The sequence below is a fragment of the Nyctereutes procyonoides genome, unplaced genomic scaffold, assembly GCF_905146905.1.
Source record: "Nyctereutes procyonoides isolate TBG_1078 unplaced genomic scaffold, NYPRO_anot_genome, whole genome shotgun sequence".
Lineage (NCBI taxonomy): Eukaryota > Metazoa > Chordata > Mammalia > Carnivora > Canidae > Nyctereutes > Nyctereutes procyonoides.
In genome coordinates, this window is record NW_026575020.1 from 40,001,961 (window position 1) to 40,023,668 (window position 21,708).

The 21,708-nt window shown below is 41.7% G+C and overlaps 1 protein-coding gene across 2 annotated transcripts in view; it reads left to right on the top strand.

Annotated features, from left to right (window-relative positions):
- The first annotated feature begins 894 nt into the window (after positions 1-894).
- Positions 895-21,708, top strand: part of SCAI (suppressor of cancer cell invasion) — a 164,062-nt gene continuing 143,248 nt past the window's right edge. Inside the window, exons 1-3 of one of the 2 annotated variants that reach the window (XM_055328594.1) lie at positions 1,003-1,030; positions 1,746-1,790; positions 21,161-21,203. Coding sequence is in view for 1 of the 2 variants with exons in the window: in XM_055328585.1 (XP_055184560.1) it covers positions 978-1,030; positions 1,746-1,790 (98 nt within the window). In the remaining variant the exon portion in view is untranslated. Of the gene's footprint in view, positions 1,031-1,745; positions 1,791-21,160; positions 21,204-21,708 lie in introns of both variants that reach the window. The other variant, XM_055328585.1, reaches the window with a different exon arrangement.

Consider the following 21,708-nt stretch of genomic DNA (forward strand, 5'->3'; position numbering starts at 1 on the left):
CTTATTAAAGTATAAGAGGAACGGTAACTAATACTGTGCATAGATGCTGGTAGTCTTGCATGTTTAGGTCTATTAAAAATGCAGTGAAATTTATTTTTAAATTGATCGGCATTGAACTTACAATCATCTGCAGTATCACAGGATGGCTAGCACACCCTCAAGGATCAATTCTACTTAGTCCTTCCAAAATGGAACAAACACATTGCTTTTAGTTATGGCATCAGTACTGTTTGCAGTGATGATTTTTTTCTTTCATGGTAATTCTTTAAATCTCTTGCTTTCTTGGAAGCCTGCACACAAGCTTGTGATCTTTCCTGCAGAGGGCTGAGCATCTGAAACATGCTTTATTTCGGTAGATTCTTGCAGTTTTCTTGCTGGATTCTCTATGAACGGATATCTGTGAGCAGTGAGACCATTTCAGCATGATGTAGTCAGGGACCGCATCGAAGTGGTTCAAAATGAGGCTCGTTTTGGAGAGTTCCCTCACTGTCGCACCTGCCAGAGGAGTTTGGGAAATTGCAGTGCTTGGCTGTTGGTCCTGGCGTGGTGCAGCGTTGGTGGGCGCCAGCATGTGTGTGGAATGCGGGACGCAGAGCCAGGAGAACCTGCCGGCAGGTGTCTGGCGCTGAGATGATGCAGTTTTTACTTTCCAGCGCACGGTGGCGCTGAGGTCGCCCCGGCCCTGCTAGCAGCACTACGGCACCTCCGCTGCCACCTGCAGTCTCAACCAAACTCTAGGTGGCGGGACGTGACGGCCCGAGCGCCCAATCGACAGCCAGACTTTCGGCCACACTACAGCTCTAGCCAATGGGAGCCGGGGAGAGGCGCGGAGGGGGCGGGCCCCGCGGCATGTCAGGCAGAGGCGCGAGGCCCTCCTCCCGCCTCTCCGCCTACTCCAGCCTCCGCCGCCTCAGCTTCCCGAGCGAGCCCTGCGGCCGCCGGAGCAGCTCCCGCGGCGGAGCCGGAGCCGGAGCCGGATGGTCAGAGGAGCCCGGCAGCCCCAGCAGCCGCGGAGTCGCCTGGCCCCCAGGTGGGGCGGACGCTGGGTCGGGGTCGGGGTTGGGGATGGGTGGGGGCGCGGGAGCGGGCCCAGGGCAGCGGCTTGGGGCCGCGGGAGGGGCGGGGGGGTTCAGGCTGAGGGGGGGGGCTCGGGGGACGTCCAGGGGCGGGGACGCGGGCTGGGCAGCGATCGCATCCTCGAGGCCGGATGAGAGGGGTGTGTGAGGGAAGGGACGCCGGGGGGTGAGGCTGGGGGCGCCGGGCCGGGAGGGGCAGGGCGTGCGCGCCCCGTGGACGGGCCGTGGAATGCGGGGGGCGCGGGGCCTGGAGGGGCGGGGCTCGGCGGGGCAGTGCGCGCCCGGGAGGGGGTGGGGGTGGGGGTGGGGGTGGGCGCGGGAGGGGAGAGGCCGGAGGGGCTTGCGGGGGTGACGAGGCAAACAATGAGTAGGTGGAGGTGGGTGGTTTTGGGGAGCGGGGCTGTGACGAATAGGGGCTGAGGACAGAGTGAGGGACTGGAAGGGAGGGCAGGGTTTGGGCAAAGAAGACGTCGGGGGAACCGCGAGTCCGAGGATTGCTTGGTCTTGGTAGATAGGGGGAACCGAGCTTAAGGCGTTTGTAAGGTCAGGTATGAGCTTGGCGAGCCTGTGGTCCTAGAGGGTGGTACACTGAGTTTTCGACGGGCACAGTAGGGCCGGGAGATGTGTTCTTGTGTGTTACTTTTAGTTACCATCCTTTTTGGTTTGTAGACTGACTGGCACAGTGGAGAAACCACCTCGAAAACGGAAAAGCAGGTAAGGAAAAATGCGTCCCTATTTTGCTTCATGTTTTTCCATTTGCTTGCTTACATCTGTGCCGTACTGCACGGTTACACAGTCAGTAGATGAAGTTTTTTCTTTAGCTCCTTTTGTACCGAATATAACTACATGCAGGATCCTTCTTTTGAGGAGTTCAGAGTACTACCTGTATCATCTGCGTGTGTGTGCGTGCATGTGTATGTAAGATTATATGGGAAACAGACGTGGGTAATTGAGAAATCCTAGTTTTTTCACTTGCGCTCTAATTTCAACTTCTCCACTAGCTCTGTTTAAAGCTAGTGTTTGTGGGGGGCACCTAACTGGCTCATTTGGTGGAGTATGACTCTTGATCTCAAGGTTGTGAGTTCGAGCCCCACGTTGAGTGTAGAGGTATTGAAAAATAAAATCTTAAAAAAAAAAAAAAAAAGGAGGAGGAACGCCTAGGTGGCTCAGTGGTTGAGCATCTGCCTTCACACAGGTGGTGATCCTGGGGTCCCTGGATGGAGTCTCGCAGTGAGCTCACCATGGGGAGCCTGCTTCTCCCTCCTGTCTATGTCTCTGCCTCTCTCTCTGTGTCTCTCATGAATAAATAAATAAAATCCTAAGAAAAAAACCCAACTAAACGAATGTTTGGGGCATCTGGCTGGCTTACTTGGTAGAGAGCGTGCGACTCTTGATCTCAGGCTGGTGGGTTGGATCCCTGCCCTGGGCATAGAACTTACTTTAAAAAGCAAAATAAATTAAAAAGGTAATGTTTATTGAACATCTACTAAGTGCCAAGTACTATGTGCAAGTGCTTTATATGTATTTTGTAATCTCGAAGCACCCCAGGGAAGCATGTACTGTTACCATTATTATGCGGAAGAGAGAACTGAGGCACAGAGAGGCCAAGATCACTCCTTTGATAAATAATAGAACTCCTATCTGAATTCAGGCAATCTGACTCCAGAGCTTAGGCTCTTACCCATTATATTATAATGACTCTGATAAATATACAATTGAAAATATATTTTCTTACTACTTTTTCTTTTTTCATCATACGTAGTACATAGAGTCTAATAAACAAATCATGGGGAAATAGAAACAGAGGGCTGAAGTAGTCTGCAAACAAATGAATTATTACTTGAGTGATAAAGAAGAGCATATTTCCATCCCACAAACATTTTTGTGTGCATTCTGCATGTTAGACACTATATAGCAATTCTTTGTGGTCATGAGATTTCTTTTTCACAGATGTAGGCAGTGGTCTAGAGAGAAATTACTTTCTCTGCAGTAGGGAGGATGTGACCAGTAGGACCACTGTCGTAGTTGGTACTTGGTAAGTTACTGATGTGAGTAGGCAGACTGCCTCACCAGTAAATAGATAGAAAATGCTGATGACGCAAGTCAAAGTTTCTTTGTCACTCTGGGTTGTACTTTTCTTTTTTAATTTTTTTTAAAGATTTTATTTATTTATTCACGAGAGACACAGAGAAAGAGGGGCAGAGACACAGACAGAGGGAGAAGCAGGCTCCATGCAGGAAGCCTGACGTGGGACTCGATCCCGGGTCTCCAGGATCACGCCCTGGGCGGAAGGCGGCGCCAAACTGCTGAGCCCCCCTGGGCTGCCCATGTACTGTTGAATATAGTAACCATATATGGCCATAAAGTGCTTGAAATGTGACTGGCATGGCTGAGGAACTGAACTTTATTAATTGTAATTAAGTTAAATTCAAAAACTGATACTTACTGGGAAATGTTCAGATATGTTTGGAAAAATTGGCATATGTGAATCTACTTTTTCATCTGTAAGTTTTATGAACTCTATATATAGATCATATATTTCTGGTGAAAATTTAATGTCCAAAACAAGATGTGCTTTAACTAAAAAAAATATCAGATTTCCAGTTAGTATACAAAAAGAGTGTAAAATTTCTTATTACTAATTTTCGTATTGATTATAAAATGAAATCATATTTTAGATCTATTGGATTAAATAAAAGTATTACTAAAGTTATTTTTAACTGTTTTCCTTTTTACTTTTCTAACATGACTATTCAGAAATTAAACTAAACATTATATATGTGGCTTACATTACATTTTTTTTTGGACAGATTTTAACTCTCATTAACCCACTGCCAGTCTCTTGCTGTGGCCTCCTGACTTCATTCTCTACCTCAAATCTGTAATTCATTCATCATGCTGTGCAAGTTGATCTTGTAATTCTCTTGCTTAAATCTTTCCATGGTTCCCCATTGCTTATTGAACATAATTCAGACTTTTTAGCCTAATGATAAAAAGAGACTGCTTTTGGAGTGTCTAGGTGAGTCAGTTGCTTGAGCATCAACTTTTGATTTCAGGTCGGTTCCTATGGAATCAAGCCCCTGCATTGGGCTCTGTGCTGAGCATTGAGCTTCTTGGAATTCTCTTTCTCTTTCTCCTTCTGCCCCTTCTCTCTCTCTCTCTCTCTCTCACTCTCTTTCTCTCTTACCATTCTCTCCCCCCCTCCCCCAGGAGATTGCCTTTATTTCACTTCTGCCTGTCTTCCCACTTCCCAGCCACAGTTTAATACTGTGGCCCTGGAAATTCTCAATAATGGACCTATTAAATGTCCAGTATTAAATGATTTAACTTTCTGGTGAATCCTGCGCAATGAATTAATTGCTGAATGTAACTCTATGTTCTGTTTGCCATTCCTAGAACTTATGTTCTCTCTTTGCTTTGGATTTTTGCACATGATTTCTCTTTCTCTCTGGAATACTTTCTCCTTGTTCCTTGGCAAGCTCCTTCCTTTGAGATTCTTAGCTCAAATGTCACATCCTGTGTGTGGACTTTCCCACTCTCTCCTTCACCTTATTTGCTCCCATGATAGCTTGTACATACACCTAGGTATAGTGGTTTGGACTGTCTTTGAATCTGAACTCTGTCAAATACAAGCTGTGAGATCATATGTAAGTTAATAAACCTCCTTGAACCTCCATTCCCTCAGGTGTACATGGAAATAATAACAGTTCAACCCTGGGGTGCCTGGCTGGCTCAGTTAGTAGATCATACAACTGTTGATCTCAGGGTTATGAGTTCAAGCCCATGTTGGGTGTAGGGCTTACCTAAAAAAATTTTTTTGAGGGGGCACCTGGGTGGCTCAGTGGTTGAGCATCTGCCTTTGGCTCAGGTCACGATTCTGCGATCCTGGGATGGAGTCCTGTATCAGGCTCCCGGCAAGAGCCTGCTTTCTCCCTCTGTCTATGTCTCTGCCTCTCTCTCTGTGTCTCTCATGAATAAATAAAATCTTTTTTTTTAGAAAAGACAAATTTTATGTTAATAAAGCAACCATCAAGTACTGTTTATTTCCCTCCTCTTTTCTAAATGATTAAAAAATAAGGTACTAAGGTAAAGAAGAAATGAGAGAATAATAATAAACCAGTGGCAAAGTTAATATATAGATTAGAAAATACTGTATAGTTACTAAAGATGGGTTCCATATTTGGCTCTGAATTTCCTCAAATAAAGCAAAGAAGAAAATAAAGCTCAGCTTCTAGATTCATGTGTTCATAAAATCAAACATATGTTGTTTAAGAGAAGGATACTTTTTTTTTGATTGGTAGATCTGAGAGAAACTTTTCTTACTGGTCTTCATGGTGGGGACACTGGTTTTGTGGAGGAGGAAATCTCTATAATAATCATAGTAGTGAGTTTTTAATCATTGCTTCTTATAATGCTTCTCAGTCAAGGTTCATGTAATGCCAGTAAACATTCTCCAAAGGGGCAAATCAGTGTGTAAGTATACAGCTCATTGTTGGCTTGGTTTGGTTCAGAGATAAGCAGGGGTGAATAAGTTGGAGGGATTCTGTTTATTCCCAGCATCTAGCCTAGTCCCTGGCACTTCTTAGAAAACGGTTGGGGATCCCTGAGTGGCGCAGCGGTTTGGCGCCTGCCTTTGGCCCAGGGCGCAATCCTGGAGACCCGGGATTGAATCCCATATCGGGCTCCCGGTGCATGGAGCCTGCTTTTCCCTCTGCCTGTGTCTCTGCCTCTCTCTCTCTCTCTCTCTCTCTGTGACTATCATAAATAAATAAATTTAAAAAAAAATAAAAAATAATAAAACAAAGATTTAAAAAAAAAAGAAAACAGTTGGTTGAATTTTTGAATACAGGCACTCTTAATCTTAAGGACTTCTCTATGAATGTTCTTTTTTTTTAATTAAAAAAGGTTTTTTTGTTGTCTTTTTTTTCTTTTAAACTTATTTATTTATGATACTCACAGAGAGAGAGAGAGAGAGAGAGAGAGGCAGAGACATAGACAGAGGGAGAAGCAGGCTCCATGCACCGGGAACCCGATATGGGATTCGATCCCGGGTCTCCAGGATCGCGCCCTGAGCCAAAGGCAGGCGCCAAACCGCTGTGCCACCCAGGGATCCCTTGTTGTCTTTTTTAAAAAATTAATTAATTTATTAACTAATTTATAATTTCATACCCACTGTGGGGCTCAAATTTATAATCTCAAGATTAAGAGTCATGTGCTCTTCTCACTGAGCCAGCCAGGCACCCCTAAAACTATTTTCTTAATAATACTAAGGCTTTACTTGCCTTTTAATTATTCGCTCTCATTCACAGTGGAATTTTCTGAGGCTACAGTTGAGAATGATTTCACTTCTGCTCTGATGGCTAATGGAATGTGTTTCTGTATTACTGTGTTTAAAATTTTTGCTCTACAATCTAATATAAATATCGATGGATATACCCACAGAGATAGTTTTTTAAAAAAATATTGTATTTATTTATTCACAAGACACAGAGAGGCAGAGAAAAGGCAGAGGGAAAAGCAGGCTCCCTCTGGGGAGCGTAAGGCGGGATTGGATCCCAGGACCCTGGAATCACGCCCTGAGCTGAAGGCAGATGCTCAACCACTCAGCCACCCAGGTGCCCCACAAAGATAGTTTTCAAAGACTGTCAAGGGGCTCCTGCAACCAAAAAGTTTGGGAGCTGTATGAGAGAATATATCGTAAGAAAGATTAAATATTCCTTCACTCTCAATTCTTTTTTTTTTTGAGAAATTTGTATTATATTTATTTATTTTTTTAATAATAAATTTATTTTTTATTGGTGTTCAATTTACCAACATACAGAATAACACCCAGTGCTCATCCTGTCAAGTGCCCCCCTCAGTACCCGTCACCCATTCACCCCCACCCCCCGTCCTCCTCCCCTTCGACCACCCCTAGTTCGTTTCCTAGAGTTAGGAGTCTTTATGTTCTGTCTCCCTTTCTGATATTTCCCACACATTTCCTCTCCCTTCCCTTATATTCCCTTTCACTATTATTTATATTCCCCAAATGAATGAGAACATACAATGTTTGTCCTTCTCCGATTGACTCACTTCACTCAGCGTAATACCCTCCAGTTCCATCCACGTCGAAGCAAATGGTCGGTATTTGTTATTTCTAATGGCTGAGTAATATTCCATTGTGTATATAAACCACATCTTCTTTATCCATTCATCTTTCGATGGACACCGAGGCTCCTTCCACAGTTTGGCTATTGTGGACATTGCTGCTATAAACATCGGGGTGCAGGTGTCCCGGCGTTTCATTGCATCTGAATCTTTGGGGTAAATCCCTAACAGTGCAATTGCTGGGTCATAGGGCAGGTCTATTTTTAACTCTTTGAGGAACCTCCACACAGTTTTCCAGAGTGGCTGCACCAGTTCACATTCCCACCAACAGTGTAAGAGGGTTCCCTTTTCTCCGCATCCTCTCCAACATTTGTGGCTTCCTGTCTTGTTAATTTTCTCTATTCTCACTGGTGTGAGGTGGTATCTCATTGTGGTTTTGATTTGTACTTCCCTGATGGCGAGTGATGCAGAGCATCTTCTCATGTGCACGTTGGCCATGTCTATGTCTTCCTCTGTGAGATTTCTCTTCATGTCTTTTGCCCATTTCATGATTGGATTGTTTCTTTGGTGTTGAGTTTAATAAGTTCTTTATAGATCTTAGAAACTAGCCCTTTATCTGATAGGTCATTTGCAAATATCTTCTCCCATTCTGTAGGTTGTCTTTTAGTTTTGTTGACTGTATCCTTTGCTGTGCAAAAGCTCCTTATCTTGATGAAGTCCCAATAGTTCATTTTTGCTTTTGTTTCTTTTGCCTTCGTGGATGTATCTTGCAAGAAGTTACTGTGGCCGAGGTCAAAAAAGGGTGTTGCCTGTGTTCTCCTCTAGGATTTTGATGGAATCTTGTCTCACATTTAGATCTTTCATCCATTTTGAGTTTATCTTTGTGTATGGTGAAAGAGAGTGGTCTAGTTTCATTCTTCTGCATGTGGATGTCCAATTTTCCCAGCACCATTTATTGAAGAGACTGTCTTTCTTCCAATGGATAGTCTTTCCTCCTTTATCGAAGTTTAGTTGACCATAAAGTTCAGGGTCCACTTGTGGGTTCTCTATTCTGTTCCATTGATCTATGTGTCTGTTTTTGTGCCAGTACCACACTGTCTTGATGACCACAGCTTTGTAGTACAACCTGAAATCTGGCATTGTGATGCCCCCAGATACAGTTTTCTTTTTTAAAATTCCCCTGGCTATTCGGGGTCTTTTCTGATTCCACACAAATCTTAAAATAATTTGTTCTAACTCTCTGAAGAAAGTCCATGGTATTTTGATAGGGATTGCATTAAACGTGTAAATTGCCCTGGGTAACATTGACATTTTCACAATATTAATTCTGCCAATCCATGAGCATGGAATATTTTCCATCTCTTTGTGTCTTCCTCAATTTCTTTCAGAAGTGTTCTATAGTTTTTAGGGTATAGATCCTTTACCTCTTTGGTTAGGTTTATTCCTAGGTATCTTATGCTTTTGGGTGCAATTGTAAATGGGACGGACTCCTTAATTTCTCTTTCTTCAGTCTCATTGTTAGTGTATAGAAATGCCACTGATTTCTGGGCATTGATTTTGTATCCTGCCACACTGCCAAATTGCTGTATGAGTTCTAGCAATCTTGGGGTGGAGGCTTTTGGGTTTTCTATGTAGAGTATCATGTCATCGGCGAAGAGGGAGACTTTGACTTCTTCTTTGCCAATTTGAATGCCTTTAATGTCTTTTTGTTATCTGATTGCTGAGGTTAGGACTTCCAGTACTATGTTGGATAGCAGTGGTGAGAGTGGACATGCCTGTCTTGTTCCTCATCTTAGGGGAAAGGCTCCCAGTGCTTCCCCATTGAGAATGATATTTGCTGTGGGCTTTTCGTAGATGGCTTTTAAGATGTTGAGGAATGTTCCCTCTATCCCTACTCTCTGAAGAGTTTTGATCAGGAATGGATGCTGTATTTTGTCAAATGCTTTCTCTGCATCTATTGAGAGGATCATATGGTTCTTGGTTTTTCTCTTGCTGATATGATGAATCACATTGATTGTTTTACGAGTGTTGAACTAGCCTTGTGTCCCGGGGATAAATCCTACTTGGTCATGGTGAATAATTTTCTTAATGTATTGTTGGATCCTATTGGCTAGTATCTTATTGAGAATTTTTGCATCCATGTTCATCAGGGATATTGGTCTTTACACTCTCAATTCTTGATGGATGCTCCTGTATCAGTAGGTCCCTAGGTCCCTCCTTGAGGCACCTTTCCTTCCTTTGGGTGTTTTATGCTTAAAGGTCCAGAATTGCTGCCATTGGGAGTCTCCAGCATGGGCTTCCTGAATATGATTTCTTGTAATCAAGTTTTAATAAACATCAGGCAGCAATGAGTTTAGGCTTACATCTCAGTCAAGAATCATGAGAGCAGGGGATCCCTGGGTGGCTCAGCGGTTTAGCACCTGCCTTTGGCTCAGGGTGCAATCCTGGAGTCCCAGGATCGCGTCCCACGTCGGGCTCCCTGCATGGAACCTGCTTCTCCCTCTGCCTGTGTCTCTGCCTCTCTCTCCCCCTATGTCTATCATGAATAAATAAATAAAATCTTTAAGAAAAAAAAAAGAATCATGAGAGCATGCATTTTGCATGTCTGATTAGGTCAGATCCTGATCAAGTCAGGATTTAGGCCTGTATGAACAGCCAATATACATTTTGAAAGAGGTCCTGTGCACAAGACCGTGATTTTCCTCAGAAAACAGTTCTGGAATTGCTAAAAATAGAAAACAAAATGACCGGTTAAAGGCCTAAAGATAGATTCTAGAGAAGGGATGTAATGATCATAGCCAAAAATTTTTATAGCTGTTATTATCAGTTGCATACTATAGCCATAACAATTCTCAAAATCAGTGGAATGACTTTCTGATGAATACTTCAAGATGAATTAATTGTTGTATTTGGCCTTAAGCATTCCTTTGAGTTGGCCTGCTGTGTAGTTGTTGACTGTTGTACTATATATCCTATTAAAGTTTGGAAAATGGTTGCCAAAAGTATCATTTTTATTTTAGTATAGTTGCTGTTAAATTATTCTTTTTGATAGACGTCAGTTAGTGGTGGGGTTTTTTTCCTTAAGCTTTTATTTAAATTCCAGTTGGTTAACATATAGTGAATTTAGTGATTCAGCACTTACATACAGTATCTGGTGGTCATCACAACAGGGGTCCTTCCTAATCCCTATCACCTACTTTCTTAAAAAGATTTTATTTATTTATTCATGAGAGACACAGAGAAAGAGGCAGAGACATAGGCAAAGGGAGAGAGAGAAACCGGTTCCTTGCAGGGAACCTAATGTGGGACTTGATCCTGGACCCTGTGATCATGCCCTGAGCTGAAGACATGCTCAACCACTGAGCCACCCAGGTGTCCCCCCCATCACCTAATGAACTCAACCCTTCTCCATTCCCCCAACCCAGTTATCTTTTAAGTACATACCAAACTATAATAATGTTTAAGAAGAACTAAAGTCATTTGAGATAAGCATTTTATACACTACTGTTAATAATTCTTCATGTATTTTTTTTTTTTGCCTCACTAAAACTTTTCTTTCTTTATCTTAGTATATATTTGGTCCTATCATTGAGTGGGTGTTGAGTAAAACTATAGTGAACCAGTAATGAATTGGTAGCAAGAGGGACATAGTGTAGGATGGGGCTTCAGTGGCCCAGAATACTGTGACACTATTTAAGGACCCTGATAAACTGTACTAGACTGAAAAGAGTTTTAAGATTAGGAAATTTGATCTCTATGTGATTTTGAAAAATTCTGAAGACTTCAACATGTCTGCTTAATAATGTTTGGGTCACTGGGACAGCTGGGTGGCTCAGCAGTTGAGTGCCTGCCTTTAGCCAAGGGTGTGATCTTGGAGGCCCAGGATCGAGTCCCACATAGGGCTCCCTACATGGAGCCTGCTTCTCTCTCTGCCTGTGTGTCTGCCTCTCTCTCTGTGTCTATCATGAATAAATAAATAAAATATTTTTTAAAAATAATAATGTTTGGGTTATGAGTTAGGGCATCTTCTTGGAACCTGTCCGGAACAAGACCCATTTGTTTGGCTAGGATTCATATTGAGTAAAGCTTTAGTGTATGATTTGGGGGCTTTTCTTAGTGATGTGTTTATTAAAGCAAAGAGCATTTTGGTGGTATATGTACTTTGAATTACATTTGAATTATTTTTTTTTAAGATTTTATTTATTTATTCATGAGAGAGAGAGAAAGAGAGAGAGGCAGAGATACAGGCAGAAGGAGAAGCAAGCTCCACACCGGGAGCCCAAAGCGGGACTCGATCCCGGGACTCCAGGATCACGCCTTGGGCCAAAGGCAGGTGCTGAACCGCTGAGCCACCCGGTGACCCCCCCCCCCTTTTTTAAAAAGACATTTGAATTCTAAAAACATTTAAATGCTCACTAGTCCGGGATACTAGGGATATAGACATGAGTAAGATTTGGGCCTTGCTGGGATAAAACTCATGTGGTAATGGAAAAGGCAGACTCAAATAATGGGACAGTATAATGACTCTGTATGTATACAAAGGGTTTATAGTAATTCTGCATACTGGTAGTGAGGGCACTTTCCCCAGACATTTCATCTAGGCCCTGGAGGTCTTTAGGAGGTTACTTTGGTGGTATTGTGACTGTTGAAATGCCAGAGCAGGCCCTGGGTGGAATGACTAACATTGAGGTCTTATGTGAGCAGAATTCAGGACCTGAAACAGGGCAGTGTCAGGTGTGGAAAGAAAGTTGTTTTTAATAGTTTGGGGTATGGTGTCAGTTTTTAGGGATTAAGCTGTGGCTTTCTAAAAGGGGCAGTTTTGTCTTCCGGGGACATTTGGCAATGTCAGGAGACATTCTTGGTTGTAACAACTAAGGACATCTAGTGGGTGAAGTTACAAATAAATGCTGCTAAACACTCTATAGTGTGTAGAATGGCCTCCCACACCAAAGAGTTATTTAGCTCTAATTGTCAGCAATGCTGAAGTCGAGAAATCCTGGACTGGAGTTGAATCCCAGCTCTTTCAAATACTAGCTCTGGGCTCTAGAACAAAGTATGAATTTAATCTCTAAACCTGTTTGCCCTTTTGCAAAGTGCAGGTATTCACAGTACTTCTGTTGTAGGACTGTTCCTCTCCTCTGAAAGCATATAACTGTACGAGTGCAGAGATTTTTGTCTGTCTAAAAAATAGATTCATTGAAGTAATGAATGTAAAGTACATAGTAACAGTTACCTGACATGTATTAAATATTTAATAAATGATACCTGTGACTGTCATTAGTCTAAATATTTTTATTTTGCCTTTTCTTCTAGCCTTTTAAAAAACATGTTGATTGAGGTTATTATTAATGTAAAAAAAAGTGCACCAATTTTAAGTATGCAATTTGATGAGTTTTGACAAATGTATATGGTTGTGTAACCACTGACTGTAATCATGATATTGAACATCACCGTTGCTGCCCTCCTTACCCCACATTTGTTCATGTTGCTTTGCAGTCATGATTCTAGGAGCCACTGGTCTCTTTTCTCTATAATGATAGCTTTGTTTTTTCTAGAATCTCATAAGGAAATCATTCATTAGATAGTTTTTTGTGTCTAGTTTCTTCCGCTTGGCATAATGCTGTTGAGATTCATCTGTGTTCTTTTTCATAACTATAGTTAATTTCTTATTCCTGAGGAGCATTCCATTGTATGATTTTGCTATAATTTGTTTATGCATTCACTGGTTGACAGACATTTGGCTTGTTTCTAGCTTTTAGCTAATATGAATACATCTGTTAATGAACATTTGAGTTAAGTCTTTGGACAGATATGTTTTCATTTCTCTTGAGTAGATGCCTATGAATGGAATTGCTGGGTCTTATGGTAAGTGTATGTTTAACTTTTTAAGAAATTGCTGGACTGTTTTCCAAAGTGGCTATACCATTTTGCATTCCTGCTGGCAATGTTTGGGATTCACGTGCTCCATATCCTCACCAATATTTGGTATTGCCATTCTTTTTCTTTTAAACAGCTTTATCAAGGTATAGTGGCATACATGAGCCACACACATTTAAAATGTACAGTTTGGTAAGTTTTGACACGTTTATACCCTTAAAACCATTACCATTGTTTACCATTCTAGGGATATCTAGCGATATATATCATTTTTCTAAAGATTTTATTTATTCATGAGAGACACATAGAGAGAGGCAGAGGCATAGGCAGAGGGAGAAACATGTTTCCTGTGTGGAACCTGATGCAGGACTTGATCCCAGGATCCTGGGATCACCATCTGAGACAAAGGCAGATGCTCAACCACTGAGCCACCCAGGTGTTCCTATATCGTTATGTTTTTAATTTGTCTTTCCCTAATGATTGATCATGTTGAGTATTTTCTTTTAAAAAAAAAAGATTTATTTATTTATTTATTCATTCATTCATGAGAGAAACAGAAACAGAGGCAGAGACACAAGCAGAGGGAGAAGCAGGCTCCATGCAGGGAGCCCTATGTGGAACTCGATCCTGGGACTCCAGGATCACACCCTGGGCCAAAGGCAGACACTCAATTGCTGAGCCACCCAGACGTCCCATGTTGAATATCTTTTAATGTATTTATTTGCCATTCATAAAACTTTTTTGTGAATTTTCTTTTCAAATCTAGTGTCCATTTTTTTTTTTTTTTACAGCTGTTTGTCTACATAGACAAACAGTTAAAAAGGTTCTTTATGTATTCTGGAAAAAAATACTTAACAGGTATATGTTTTGCAGATATGTTCCCACAGTCTATGGCTTGCTTTTTCCTTTCTTCACAGTATCTTTAGCTTGAATCTTAGGTTGAATGGCAACACTTTTAATCGAGACAGTAGAGATAGGAGCAAATTTGGAAGGGTAAGATTTATTTTGACTATATGGAGTGTAAAGTGCTTCAGGGTTCACTATCTCTCACCAGGCAGGTTGAAAACACGGATCTGGAGCTGAAAAGAGAGAGTAAGGCTTCAGATTCAGATATGGAAATCATCAGTAAACACTTATTCAAATCAAGCAAATGTGTAGTCATCAAACAAGTAGTGTTTATCCCTGGGAGATAGATCTCTGTACTCTTTGGTGAGGAACAGACTCTGAAGGTAGTTATATTGAAAAGTAGGTGAACATTTTCCAGTTTACACTGAAACATAGGAATATCCCCTACTTGGAGAGTTTCTTTGTGATAGTGTTTGCCTTAGTAAGGTCCCTACAGAAATGCAGTGGGTTTTTTAAAAATTTAATTTTATATATATATATATATATATATATTTTTATATTTTATTTATGATAGTCACACACACAGAGAGAGAGAGAGAGAGGCAGAGACACAGGCAGAGGGAGAAGCAGGCTCCATGCACCAGGAGCCCGACGTGGGATTCGATCCCGGGTCTCCAGGATTGCGCCCTGGGCCAAAGGCAGGCGCCAAACCGCTGCGCCACCCAGGGATCCCTAATTTTATATTTTTAAAGATTTTATTTACTTATTCGACAGCACAAGCAGGGGGAGAGGCAGAGGGAGAAGGAGAGGGAGAAGCAGACTCCCCACTGAGCAGGGAGCCCGACATGGGACTCGATTCCAGGACCCTGGGATCACGACCTGACTTCTAAGGCAGATGCTTAACGGACTGAGCCACCCAGGTGGCCTGGTGAAGCCGTTTCTCACAGCATGTGTCAGTGAAAACCTAGGATATACCAAAATTCAGTTATGTAAAAACAGATTTTATAGGGCCCAAGATAATATGGTCAAATGGTAAGCATTTTCATGGTAATATTTTACTCTAGAATAAAACCTAGACTGGCTGAAGCAGTGATTTTTTTTTTTAAGATTTTATTTATTTATTCATGATAGACATAGAGAGAGAGAGAGGCAGAGGCACAGGCAGAGGGAGAAGCAGGCTCCATGCAGGGAGCCTGATGCGGGACTCAATCCCGGGACTCCAGGATTATGCCCTGAGCTGAAGGCAGTTGAAGCTGAATATCCAACCACTGAGCCACCCAGGCGTCCCTCAAGCAGTGATTTGTAAAGGTGTTAAAGAAATGTGCCCAAAGATTCATGGGGACTAATTAAGGGCTCCCTGGAGGGTGAGGGTAGGCAGAAGAAAATTAAACAAACTAACTTCTAAGACTCCACTTTGACTTTTTTGTATGTATCCATATATGTCTGTATGTATATTTTTAATATGGAATATTTCAAATACAGGTAAAATTAGAATGCTGTAGTGAACTTAAATTGTTTATCTGAGGGACACCTGGGTGACTCAGCAGTTGGGCGTTTGCCTTCAGCTCAGGGCGTGATCCTGGGTATGGGATCGAGTCCCACGTTGGGCTTCTTGTGAGGAGCCTGCTTCTCTCTCTGTCTGTGCCTCTGCCTTTCTCTCTGTGTCTCTCATGAATAAATAAATAAAATTTATTTTTTTATTATTTTTTAAAGACTTTTTTAGATTTTATTTATTTATTCATAGAGATACAGCTAGAGAGAGAAGCAGAGACACAGGCAGAGGGAGAAGCAGGCACCATGCAGGGAGCCCGATGTGGGACTCGATCCCGGGTCTCCAGGATCACGCCCTGGGCTGCAGGCAGCGCTAAACCGCTGCGCCACCAGGGCTGCCCAATAAATAAAATTTAAAAAATAGTTTATTAAAAAAAAATAAAATAAAAAAATAAAAAATAGTTTATTCAGCTTCAATAATTATCAATTAAATCCTGTTTAATTTTTATACCCTCCTACTCTACCTGAAGCATAACCATACATGGTATTCATCTCTAAATATAGTAGAATGTATTGTTGGAAGATAAGGATTCTTTTAAAACACATTACCACATTACCATTAACAATAACTTAAAAATTAACAGTATTCCCTTAATATCATCAAATGTCTTGTTAGTGTTCAGAGTTCCACATTTGGCTAATTGTTTTTTAAAATGTCTTGTTCAGGGCACGTGGTGGCTCAGTCAGTTAAGCATCTGACTATTAATTTTGGTTTGGCTCGTGATCTCTGGGTCATGAGATCAAGCCCCACATTGGGCTCTGTGCTCACTGGGGAGTCTGCTTGAGATTCTCTCTTCTCTCCTTCTGCCCCTCCCTCTCTAAAATAAATAAATCTTAAAAAAAAAAACCACAATAAAAATAAAATGTCTGTTTGTTCAAATCAGGATCCAGATCAGTTTTATAAGCTTGTAATTTGTTGATTAGATCTCAAGTTCTTAAAAAAAAAAAGAAAGAAAGAAAAAGATCTCGAGTTCTTTTAAATCTGTAGTTTTCACACTCTGTTTTTCCCCATGCTGTTTATTTGTTTTTCCCCATTCTGTATAACTATGTTATAGTTCCTGGAAACAGTTTCCCACAATCTGAATTTTAATTTTTTAAAAAAGTTGAGGTATGATTTATATACAATAAAATGTTTACCTATTTTAGTGTACAGTTTTATGAATTTTGACAAATGCATATAGTTGCTTAACCACCACAACAATCATAATATAGAACAGTTCCATCCCTCTCCACAATTCCCTTCTGTCCCCACTGACCACCAATTTTTTCCCACAATCTGAATTTTGCTGACTCTGTCCTCATGGAATCATTTAGCATGTTTCTCTGTTCCCTGTGTATCTTATAAATTGGTAGTTACAGCTAGTTCTAGACATTTGATGAGATTCAGATTTATTTTATTTTTTATTTTTTTGGAGAGACTACTTCTTAGGAATGATGAGTATTTCCATCATGGCTTCTCATGTTTTGATGTTAGGAACTCAAAGTAATCAGTGTCTATATTTTTCATTTCATTTAGGGTTGCAGATGGTGACATTCTGATTCTCTCATTTCTTCATTATTAGCTAGAATACTTCTATAAAGAGGTTTCCCTTTTGACTTAAACATTTTTAATTTTATTTTTGCAGTTAACATACTGTGAAATTGTTTACGTGTGCAGTTCCATGAAATTTGAAAATGTGTAGATTCATATAACTACCACTGCAAAGTACAGAACATTTCCTTTCCCTCAAAAAACTCTTGTGCAGTACCGTTGCAGTCACCTCCTCCTTGCGCTTCTGCTCTCTGGCAACTGATCTGTTCTTTCGTTCATTGACTGTACGATTTTCCTTAGGTACAATGTGTAAAGGGAGAAGCTTGATAAGCGCCTCTTTGTCCTCCACTTTTTTTTTTCCATACCATATTTCAGTGTGAGTTGGTTTTCTAGCATACTCCAAAGGCAACTGGCTTTCTTTCTTTCTTTTTTGTTTTATAAAAAATATTATCATCAACTCATGGATTTAAACATATTTGATGAATTTCAATCCATTATGATTATTTTTCTTATTGATGTTCATACTAACTTAGCCCAGTGGAAGCCTCTTTAAATTGGCTCCTCGGTCCATTTGGCACCAGTAAACTTTGATAGCCTCCTTGCTTCCTGCTTGGACAAGGTATTCCAGGCCCATCTTGTATGTTTCCTGCTCATACCTAAAATTGGCCATTCTCCAAAGAGACCTGTTTCTTCTGGCATCACTCTGCTTCTAACTATGTTTATATCCTGAGACAATTTGAAAGAAAGGATTATACAACCTAAAATAATTTGAAAGCAACAAATCTAGAAGAATGGATTATACATTATACTTTTCAATAATCCTCCATAAATGTAATTTTTAATTAGGTTTGTGTTAAAAGTTGAGTAGCACATGGTTGGGAGTTATATTTTAGGTTAAGATCCTGAAATAGAGGTAATCTGTAATGTTGAGTATGGTTGGATCTATTGAGAGATCAAGTAACCAGGTGGTGGAATTGATTTTTTTCTTTTCTAATGGGACTTGTGGGTCCCTAACCTAAATGAATGGTTTTCCCACAAGTCCAGGACTTTCCTGGGTTGGGAGGAAGAACCCCAGGCAGAAACACATGGATGTATAACTAATTGCTTAATGTTCTGTATATTCTCTAGGAGAATATAGACTGGAAGAAATTGTGGGTAATATGTTACTAATGGAAAAAATCTTAATGTTTTGATGGAGCAATCTGTTTAGAACTTTCTTTGAAACTATCAAGATTAATGAGTTGTAAAAGATATCCATGTTAGTAAATTAATTGACCATATAGCAGGGGTATGAATTTTTTTTTAAAGATTTTATTTATTTGGGGCACCTAGGTGGCTCAGTGGTTGAGCATCTGGCTTTGGCTCAAGTCATGATCCCGGAGTCCTGGGATCAAGTCCCACATCAGGCACCCTGTGTGGAGCCTGCTTCTCCTTCTGCCTATGTCTCTGTTTCTCTCTGTGTGTGTCTCTCATGAGTGATTTTTTTTTTTTTTTTTTTTAAATTTTTATTTATTTATGATAGTCACACACAGAGAGAGAGAGAGGCAGAGACACAGGCAGAGGGAGAAGCAGGCTCCATGCACCGGGAGCCCGACGTGGGATTCGATCCCGGGTCCCCAGGACCGCGCCCTGGGCCAAAGGCAGGCGCCAAACCGCTGCGCCACCCAGGGTTCCCTCTCATGAGTGATTAAATAAAATGTGGGGGAAAAAGGATTTTATTTATGTATTTAAGGGGATAGCACACAAGTAGGGGGAGAAGCAGAGAGGGAGGAATAGGGACAAGCAGACTGCACACTGAGTGCAGAGCCTGATGTGGGGCTCAGTCCCACAATCCCAAGATTCATGACCTGAGCTGAAACCAAGAGTCAGACGTTTAACTGACTAAGGTGCTGCAGTAAGTAGGAATTTTATTTCACAAAACCAGGTAACCAATATTTTAATTTCTTTACATGAAATTAAATCCAACTTTGAGACACATGCACCCTCTCCAGCCTGCCAAAATGATGAAAAATTCAGTCTCAGTGATTAATAATGGAATGGGTATCCACCCCTTCTTAGGGTTGTATCAGAATTCAAGGCTTGGGGGTAGCCCCGGTGGCCCAGCGGTTTGGCACCACCTTCGGCCTGGGGTGTGATCCTGGAGACCTGGGATTGAGTCCCACGTCAGGCTCCCTGCATGGAGCCTGCTTCTCTCCCTCTGCCTCTGCCTGTGTCTTTGCCTCTCTCTCTCTCTCTGTTATGAATAAATAAATAAAATCCTAAAAAAAAAAAAAGAAACTAAGGCTTGGGGCACCTGGATGGCTCAGTCAATTAAGCATTTGCCTTCAGCTTCAGGATAGAGCGTGGCATTGGGCTCCCTGCTCGGTCCTGCTCCCTCTGCCTGCTGCTCCCCCTGCTTGTGCGCTCTCACTTCTTGTCAAATTAATAAATAAAACCTAAAAAAAAAAAAAAAAAGAGGGCAACTCAGGTGGCTCAGCGGTTTAGTGCCTAGGGTATGGTCGGCCCAGGGTATGGTCCTGCAGACCTAGGATCGAGTCCCATGTCAGGCTCCCTGCATGGAGCCTGCTTCTCCCTCTGCCTGTGTCTCTGCCTCTCTCTCTGTGTGTCTCTCATGAATAAATAAATAAAACCTTAAAAAAAAAAAAAAGAATCTGAGAGCCTTATGAGGAGCCAGGCAAAGGGTAGAAGGTTAGTTTTCAATCTATTATGGCTGTGACTGGTAAGAATATTGCCTAAGAGTGTATGGTTCCTTGATATTTGGTGGCTATAACAGTTATGGCCAACTTCAGACACATGAATTTTTTCTAGGTGTGGGGATTCCAGTGTAGAAGTTTTAGCTTTCCTTGGTACAGCACATACCCATTTCCCTCTGAGGACCTGTCATTTATCTAGAGCACTGCTAGGAAGTGGGGTTGCAGGCTTCCTCTTTTTGTGAGTCCCAAAGAATTTCTTCCCCTTATTGGATAACTCACTCCTTTCTTCTTCTTGTTTCTACTTGTCTGCCCTCAAAGATACTGTTCTTCTACCCTTCCCCCAGTGTCCTCTCCTCAAGGAGCTCACGTTTTCAGAAAACAGACACCAACCTCCCTTGAGGCAACGGCTGTCTTCTTAGAGACTGGGGAATAATACAGTGAGAATAAAATATCCATTGATGTTTTAATAACTATCCAGCTGCTTTTTTTTTTTCCTTCAGTAATTCTTTTAGTCTTTTTTTTTTTTAAAAGATATTATTTATTTATTTATGAGAGACACACAGAGAGAGAGAGGGAGGCAGAGACACAGGCAGAGGGAGAAGCAGGCTCCATGCAGGGAGCCCGATGTGGGACCCGATCCCGGGACTCCAGGATCGTGCCCTGGGCCAAAGGCAGGCACTAAACCGTTGAGCCACCCAGGAATCCCCGGTTCTCCTTTCTTTAAAAGATCTTAATTCTCCTCCCCTTCAATGTGGGCAGGACTTCACTCCCTTCCAGTGAATAGGAAACAGTGGAAGTAATGAGACCTCACATCCCAGATCAGATTATCAGAAGACTTCAACTTGTCTTGGGCATACTCTTTCCTCTCTACCTCCCTCAAATTATTTATTCTAAGGGAGACTAGATGTCATGAGGTAAGGCAGCCCTGGACAGATGAGAACCACTTGCCATGTTGTGAAGACAGGGAGCCAGTGGTAAGAGCCACATGGTAAGGAAGAAAACCTGCCAGCAACCACATGATGAGCTTGGAAGAGGATCCTGCATTAATTGAGCCTTGAGATGACTACAACCCTGGCCAAAAACTTGCCTTATTATCCTGGCTTCACAAGGGCTGAGTTATATGAGCCTTGATTTTTTTTGTAGGAGAAGTCTCCTTTCTTTCCACACTGGCTGTATAGTACCTAAGGGATCAGTCTCTGACTAAGCTTTCTCTCCTTCTGGATAGGTCTCTGATGGGCACTGTGTGTGTGGTGTGTATTTTGGAAGCAATTGTCTTTCAATTAAAGGCATTGAGGGTCACTTGACTTTAAGGCAGTGATGTGTGAGTTATAATAGCCAGATCTCTAACCATATGCTTTTCTCTTCAGAGTTATTGTTCTGTCTCTGGTCTTTTGTCCCACAGATTGGAAGGTAGTCCATGCTCATTAAGGCATGTTGCCCAGTAAAATTCAGTTTTCCTTTGCCTGATATCTGTCAATAGGTTTTGAACTTTTTTCCAGATCCTTTTTGGCTGTCTGGGAAGAGTGGGCAAATCTCAGTCAGGTAAGCTAGTGATGGTTAGTTTTGTGCATCAATTTGACTGGGCCATGGGGTGCTTAGACATTTGGTCAAACATTATTCTGGGTGTGTGTCAAGATGTTTCTGGATGAGAGTAACATTTGAATTGGCAGATGGAGTAAAGTAGATTGACCTTTCCAATGTGGGTCGGCCTTATCCAATCAGTTGAAGACCTGAGAAGAGCGAAAGTCTGATTAAAAGGGAACTCCCCCTGCTAGACTGCTTGAGTTGGGCGTCAGTCTTTTCTTGCTTTTGGACTCACGCTGAAACCTTTGTCTTCTTGGGTCTCCATCCTGCTGGTTCTCAGCCTGGAACTTAAACTTAAACTCCTGGTTCTCAGGCTTTCAGACTCTGACTAGAACTATACCATTGGTTCTGCTGGGTCTCCAGCTTGTTGACTACAGATCTTGGGACTTTTTGGCCTTCTTTATTGTGTAATCTAATTCTTTATTATCTGTCTATCCATCTAGACACACACACTCATCTTGTT